This window comes from Mus musculus, chromosome 19 (assembly GCF_000001635.26).
Source record: "Mus musculus strain C57BL/6J chromosome 19, GRCm38.p6 C57BL/6J".
NCBI lineage: Eukaryota > Metazoa > Chordata > Mammalia > Rodentia > Muridae > Mus > Mus musculus.
The window spans coordinates 41,829,523-41,837,166 of NC_000085.6; the positions used below are offsets into that span (position 1 = coordinate 41,829,523).

Sequence of the window (7,644 nt, forward strand, 5' to 3'; positions counted from 1 at the left end):
TTTGGCAACAACCTTTTCCTAATCGTCACTCCGAGTCCAAACCTCACTCCCTCTCCTTTCCAGCCTCCTCTGACTCTGTCACCCAAACCTTTAAAAAAAAAAAAAAAAAAAAAAAAAAAAAAAAAAAAAAAAAAAAAAAAGCCACCGCCTAAACCAAACCACTTGACGTGCTGAGGGGAGTGTGTGGAGGTGTAAGTGTGTGGAAGTGACTGTGTGTGGAAGAAACCAATCGAGTCCCCCAAGGTGTCCATCTTGTGGAATGCCAATTAGGCCCGGCTGAGCGAACCAGAATCAACTTCCCAGTGCATCCCCGCACACAGTAGGCACGCCGATGAGGCTCGGGGGCAGCCAGGCTCTACTCTGTGCCCTGGCCCTACAGGCTCACTACTGCCAAGGAGACAGCACCCCCCGGCCGCGCACGGTGGTAGGAGCCACGCGACGTCACCCATTGTTTACAAATCAACCCAAGCCGGCAGCGTTCCGGCTCCCGCGGCTCTAAGGCGCGCGGTGCCACTGCCCGGTGGTCCCTGCCTAGCCCGGCTTGGGCCTCCGCCTCGCTCCCGCCCCAGCCGCGGCTCGCCGAGCCCGCGGCCAACCGAGCTGCCAGCGACGCCCGCACAGCCGCGGGGGCCCGGGCGGGGGGCCATGCCTTGCCGGAGGGAGGAGGAGGAGGAAGCCGGCGACGAGGCGGAGGGGGAGGAGGACGACGACAGCTTCCTCCTGCTGCAGCAGTCGGTGACTCTGGGTGGCTCGACCGACGTGGACCAGCTCATCGTCCAGATCGGCGAGACGCTGCAGCTGGACGCAGCGCACGATCGCCCGGCCTCGCCGTGTGCCGCCCCGGGTCCCCCGCCCCCGCAGGTCCTGGCGGCGCTGCCGGCGGACAAGACCGGGACCCCAGCTAGGAGGCTGCTGCGGCCGACGGGGTCAGCGGAGACCGGGAACCCTGCGCCCCCGGGGGCCGTGCGCTGCGTGCTAGGGGAGCGCGGGCGCGTGCGGGGACGGTCGGCGCCCTACTGCGTGGCGGAGATCTCCCCCGGCGCCAGCGCGCTGCCCCAGCAGCCGGGCCTTGACGGACCCCCGGGGACCGGCAAACTAAGCACCCCGCAGCCACTGTCGGGCCCGTGCCGCCGGGGTTGGCTCCGGAACGCAGCCGCGTCCCGCCGCTTGCAACAGCGACGCGGATCTCAGCCGGAGACCCGCACTGGCGACGACGACGACCCGCACCGGCTCCTGCAGCAGCTCGTGCTCTCGGGAAACCTCATCAAGGAGGCGGTGCGCAGACTTCATTCGCGACAGCTACAGTTACACGCAAAGCTTCCCGCACACCCGTTCCTCGGGCCTCTGTCAGCCCCAGTGCATGAGCCGCCTTCGCCCGGGAGCCCTCGCGCGGCCTGCAGCGACCCTGGCGCTTTCATGGGGAGGGCGCAGCTCAGAACTGGGGACGACCTTCTTGTCCCTGGCAGCTAACAACCTAAGTGGCCACAGCACCAGCCTGTAGCCGGGGACCAAGGGATTTACCCAGGGCTTCACCCAGCCGGAGCTGGTGGTGGACTCGAGCATTATTTGGAAACGGGAAAATAAGCTAAGGAAGACAGCCGAAATATCGCAGATATTTTCATGGGTAACTGAAATTGAAAGCCCCGAACTGTTTGAAACCCAGGACTTAGGTTTGTTTAAAGCAGAATCTACAGAGCGCACCGCAGGCTGTCAGCAGGGCTCCTTTTTTTTTTTTTTTTTTTTTTTTTTTTGGCGTGATTCAACCTGGTCGCTGCAATTCCACGCAGACTCTCCTGGCCAAGCGGGGACCACGTGGCCACGGTGCATGCTCTCAGGATCGGCTCAGCCTGCTATGGAACGAAGGACGATGATCCCCATTACTTGCTGTACTTTTTCAGGGCTGGTTCCTGATCCATTTTCGGGGAGGGGGAAACAAGAGTGGACTTAATTTCGGGGGGCGCCCCCCCTCCAAAATGCCACACTTGAACATTTAACGACAGTTAAAAGACCATCTCATCATCCTTTGCGGTGCTGGTTTCAATGTAAAACATGCGGTACAACGAGAGGACCCTCTTGGGGCTGAATAGAAGTAACCGTTTTTTTGTCCGTTCCCTTTTTCTTTCAAAGGGTTGCTGTTAGCAGAGTGTTGAGGGAAAGCTGCACCCCATGAGTGTAAGGTGGAGACAGCAGTGAGCTGTGTTGGGTAATGGAAGGGTATGGCGAAGCAAGGAGTGACCCCCTCCTGCCTTCGTAAAGTGTGTTTTTAAAGGAGACCCATCCCTTTGGGGGTTCAAGGTCACTGTTTCCTGGGTGTGCACCGTGTAGTGGGACTCCAACACGGAGACAACCGAATGGCCTTGCTAGGAAGAGAGCACACTGTTTTGCAAATGCAAGAGTCCCCTAAGGACGCTCCCGCCACATCCCAGAGGAGGTGGGGATGGCGAGTGCTGAGTGTGCTTCCCGTCCGAGGCCACCGCCCCTGCCCCTCCACCTGGCTTGCAGACAAACTGCCTTGAGACAGTGACCGAGTACCACCTTTCCCCCTTGGTTCTGCTGCCCTACTCAAGCAGGGTGGCGCTGATGATGCTAGGGGCCAGGGTAGGGGATTGGGGAGATTCCACATAATGGGCACTCCAGGGACACAGCTTGGGACACAGTCTCACACAGCCTCTTCTAATGGGCTCTCGGGGCCATTTGTAATAACAGCTGCAGTTCCCTGGATAGACAGAGTTGATTTCCTCCTGACCCTCCCCCAGCTGTGCCAGCTGGCCTTTGTAAGGGAAGGAACCCTAGTAGAAAATGTGACCCTCCAAATGGGAAAGCTGCAGGTTTTTCTGCTATTGTGACTGTGAAGTGCTTGGAAACACTGTTCACTCTGAGCGACCATTTCGTTTTAGTTTTCTGGAGTCAATGGCTTGTTCAGCATCCAGATGTGGCTGTTGACATATCTACACTTCGCACCGGAGTGACTGGAATTGTGGCTGTCCTGATTATAGGATTTTAACTGAAATAACTGTTTTTGAATAAATGTGTTGGGTTCCCCTCACACACACCCCCACACCCCGGCTTTTATTTTGTACTTGCCTCCAGTGCGAAAGATGAACAGAACACATTTCTCTGATCTCCATAAACATGAAAACACTTGAAATCTCTGTCGGCTTGGCTCGAGGCTGGTAATTAGAGGCCTTTGTGTCTGAGCAGCTCAGTAGTTAGATGAGGTCTGTGCAGCTGGGTGTGTGTCGGTGCTGGCATGAAATTAAATGAAACTGAGGTCAGGTTTTGGACCAATCCCATTCAGCAACCTCAGAGCCTTTTGGGTGCCGGGGAGGACATCAGAGCAGTCTGGGAGGCTAACTGCTCCACCTACGTGGACCCAGCTCTTCTGGCACCCCTTATCCCCCCCAGCCCCGTGCGCCCACCTCTTCTGGTGCCCTAATGGGGTTGTTGACCAGGTGCTACCCAAGATATAAACCCAGTGGTAGGAACACTGGTTGAGATCTTATCAAATGACACCTCCCTCCTTGTCCTTAGTACATTTGCTACCATCCTGTCCTGGCGATGACACGATCGCCCCGTTCTGCCCTTTTCTGAAATGCTGCAATCTGTTCCCTTAAGGAAGGAGCTGAGTTAGATATAACAAAGGCTGAAGTGGAGCAGGGACCTTGGAGAAGTATTGGGGACTCCGTGGCTTTTCCATTTCCTCTCCTGTGCCACACGGACAGTGAGATACAGCCTGCATGGTGGCAGCACAGAATGGTTGGTAGTCCCTAGCCCTTCCTTTCCAGAACTGGCTCTAAGTAGCCAGGTGACTGGGGGGGGGGGGTCCTTGATTTTTCATTCAATGGAAACCCACTCGTTGGAAGCATTGTCTGTCTTGTGTATTAGATGTCAATTCTTCTGATTCGATGTACCATTGTAGCTTATATCCATCAGACACAGAGGGGCAGCTTCTGAATATATCAAGCAGATTATGTCCCATGAGCCATGATGGGGGACAATTATGGGGACTCACAGACAAGGAAGGAGCCTCTGTAGTGCGGTGCTGAGATTGTGTGGATGGTGGTCCGAGGTTCTGGTGTGGGCATAGCCCTGAGTTTTTAGTTATGGAGGAACTTCTCAGAGGTCTAAGTCTAAGCAATCCAGGGCCTTCTCTCCATCACCAAGCTATCCATGATCGAATGCTAAGGCACTGAAGAACCAGATCTCTTGGAAGCATGGTAGTTCATGTTTATATTCCAGTACTTGGGGAGCTGAGACGGAAGGATTGGTACAAGTTCCAGGCCAGCCTAGGCTATAGAATGAGAACATATCTATAACAGCCAGAGCTCACCCCTACAGGCCTCCCTGTAAAGATGAAACAAACCAGGCTTGGTACGTGCTCATAATCCCAGGCACAGACAGGAGCATCAGGAATTCAGGGTCATCCTTAGTTACATACTAGAGCCAGCTTGGGCAACATAAGACCCTTGCTTTCTAAAGGTAGGTGTCAAACTAATAGATACTATGCATAGAGATAGTATGTAGTTGAAATACAGTATAGTTCTGAAAATCTTTCTATAAAAATCCTGCCAAGACCTGAGGACCTAACAGTAGTCAAGCTCCTACCTAGAATATATACATGGCCCAGAATTACACACACACACACACACACACACACACACACACACACACAGAGAGAGAGAGAGAGAGAGAGAGAGAGAGGGAGAGAGGGAGAGAGAGAGAGAGAGAGCCACAGTAAGCATAGTGGCATGCATTTAGTTCCAACTCCTCCGGAGGCTGAAGCAGAAAGGGGTGGGTCAGCCCTGGGGTTTGGTTTTTGGTTTTTGGTTTTTGGTTTTTTGGTTTTTTGAGACAGGGTTTCACTGTGTAGCCCTGGCTGTCCTGGAACTCACTTTATAGACCAGGCTGGCCTCGAACTCAGAAATTTGCCTGCCTCTGCCTCCTGAATGCTGGGATTAAAGGTGTGCGCCACCACGCCCAGCTTGTTTGTATTTTTTAAGATTTATTTTATTTGATATGGATAAGTATTTGACCAAATGTATCCATGTGTACCATATCCATGCCCATTGCTCTCAGAGGTCAAAACCAGGGTTCGGATCCCCTGAAACTGGAATTATAGATGGTTATGAGCAACCATATAGCCACTGACAACTGATCTCGGGTCCTCTGTAAGTGCAACCATTGTTCCTAGCCACTGAGACATCTCTCCAGTCCTTAGCCCTGGAGTTTGAAACCAGCCTGGGCAATATGGCAAGATGCAGCCCATTTCTTTCTCTCCATTCTAAGATACTTCAAGGAGCACTTATACTTAATAAAAGGTAAGTAAATAAAAGTGAAAAATCTTGCTGACTTTTACTACTCACTCTTACACCCTTTTTTAGAATAGAATAAGTCAGAATTTATATCAATGATTGATGTTATTAGAACTGCATGTGTTTGCGAGAACTCAGGCCAGTGGGTTGAACGACAGAGTTCCATGAAAACTGAGAAAGATATACCCAACTGTCTTAAACCATTCCATAGATGCTCTATAGCCAAAGAACATAGGCAGGACGGAGTGATTCTCTGAAGTCAGTGGTGAAATCTATCAGTCTCGAAGCCAGATTTTTTTAGGGCTCCCAGTTCAGGCCTCTTTCCAAGTGCTCCATACCATTATAAAAGGTCCAATTTTGTTTACTAGGCAAAGCTGCACATAAATGGTACCTCCATGGTTGTCCAAATTGGTGACCTTGACATCAGAACCCTGGAAAACGCTGTACCAACTACTCAGATACCTGGAGTGCCAGGTATGCTGTAACCATTTTGATTTTCTGATAGAAGACCTCACATAGCCCAGGCTGGCCTTCAACTTGCTTCGTAACAGAGGATAGCCTTGACCTTCTGAGCATCCTTCCTCAACTTCCCAAGTACTGGGATTTCAGGTGTTACTGAGCCTGAGGTTTGGACCCAGGGCTTCACGCATCCTAGGCAAGCAGTCCTCCAACAAGACGACCTCCCTTGCCTACTGTAACCATTTCCTTCCAAAATCTTCTGCATAGTACAAAGACAGCTGGTCACAGAAGATGCCCGGATGAGATAAAAGACCAAAGCTACAAACTGAATGAAACAACTAAAATTAATCAATTTGCAAGTAAGTGATTTGAATAGAAGAAAGGCGAGTGGAACACTCCAAAGCCTGCCGCCCTAAGACCGTTCTAAACCAGACTTAAATGCTCTGAATTCAATTGTTATCCTTTTTTTTTCTAGTTCTTTTTCCAGCTTAGAAGCAGGAACATGGAGTGAAGATCAGACAACACTTTCCTATCCAGCAAAGTCTGTGTTGAACCCTGTGATCCTCTCCTCCCAATCAGAAAAGTGTTGCCTTGGCAACCAAATTACTAACTCACTCAATTAGTGCCCCCTTCCCTTTCCACCAGTGCTCAGTAATCACAGAATGTCAGCCCCAGAGAGCTCAGGCTTTGCAGGCGGGGGCTCCTGTCTTATCGAGGGGTGGAAGTGCACTCTACTGACGCTGCGGACGTTGGTACAGGCAGAGGAAAAACACTCCTGGGCGGGGCTCCCATGCCTATCTGAAGGGAGTGCAAAGGAGCTGCCCTTGTGCCTCCCAGACACAGAAAGCAAGAGTTGGGCAATGCAGGCAGCCCTCTGAGGCTGTGTGCTTTGGGATGGAGTCTACAAGTTCATTATGCCAAAAATTCATCTGCAAAATGGGATAAGTACAGAGCATAACTTGCAGAATTGTGGGAGATTTGATAATCCACACAAAGCAAATGGAAAAACAAATCACTCCTGTAAGCTGGTTTGCTTATCCCTCTCCCTCTCCCTCTCTCCCTCTCTCCCTCTCTCCCTCTCGCTCCCTCTCTCCCTCTCCCTCTCCCCCACTCTCCCTCTCCCAATGTCCCTTCCTCTCCCAATCTCTCTCTCTCTCCCGGGCCGCCACCGCCGCCCCAAGTGCTAGGATTATATTAGACGGGTTCACCATTATTTCGGACTCGGGAAACTATTATATAAAAGTACAACTTTGAGCAGGCAGTGGTGGCATACTCCTTTAATCCAAGGACTTGGAGGCAGAGACAGGTGGTTCTCTGAGTTCAAGGCCAGCCTGGTCTCCAGAGTGAGTTCCAGGACTAGAAACCTAGTCCAGGACTAGTGTAGTTCCAGCTAGGGCTACACAGAGAACGCTTGGAGAAAGAAAAATAAAAGAAAAGAAAAAAGCACAACTTTGAGTCTTTTGTAGAAAAGCATGTCTCTTAATGACCACATCAATATTTCTCCTCCTCTCTCTCCCCCTGCCCTTTATCCCCCTCCCTCTTTCCCCTCCTCCATGGGCTCATGCACCAATTGTATCTCAGAGCTATGTGCCATCGTTTCCTGATCTCTTTTAAAAGACACAGAGAACCGAGGGCTGGCAAGATGTCTCAGTGGGTAAAGATGCTTACTGCCATGCCTAACAACCTGAGTTTGATCCCTTAGGCCCACATGGTGGAAAGAGAGAAACAGCTCCCGTAAGTTGTCACAACTCTTGTGTGTGCTGTGGCATGTTCATGCCCACACACATACACATAAAATTAATTTTTAAACCAGCAGGCACAGGGAAGCCAGTAAGGAGGTGCACACTTATAACCTCAGTACTTGGGAGCTGGA

General features: G+C 51.6%; 1 protein-coding gene across 1 annotated transcript; it reads left to right on the top strand.

Annotated features, from left to right (window-relative positions):
* Positions 1-447: 447 nt before the first annotated feature.
* Positions 448-3,061, top strand: Frat1 (frequently rearranged in advanced T cell lymphomas). The gene has a single exon (NM_008043.3). It carries the CDS (start codon positions 646-648, stop codon positions 1,468-1,470), a length of 825 nt encoding a protein of 274 aa, NP_032069.2. The 5' UTR covers positions 448-645; the 3' UTR covers positions 1,471-3,061.
* The last annotated feature ends 4,583 nt before the right edge of the window (positions 3,062-7,644 follow it).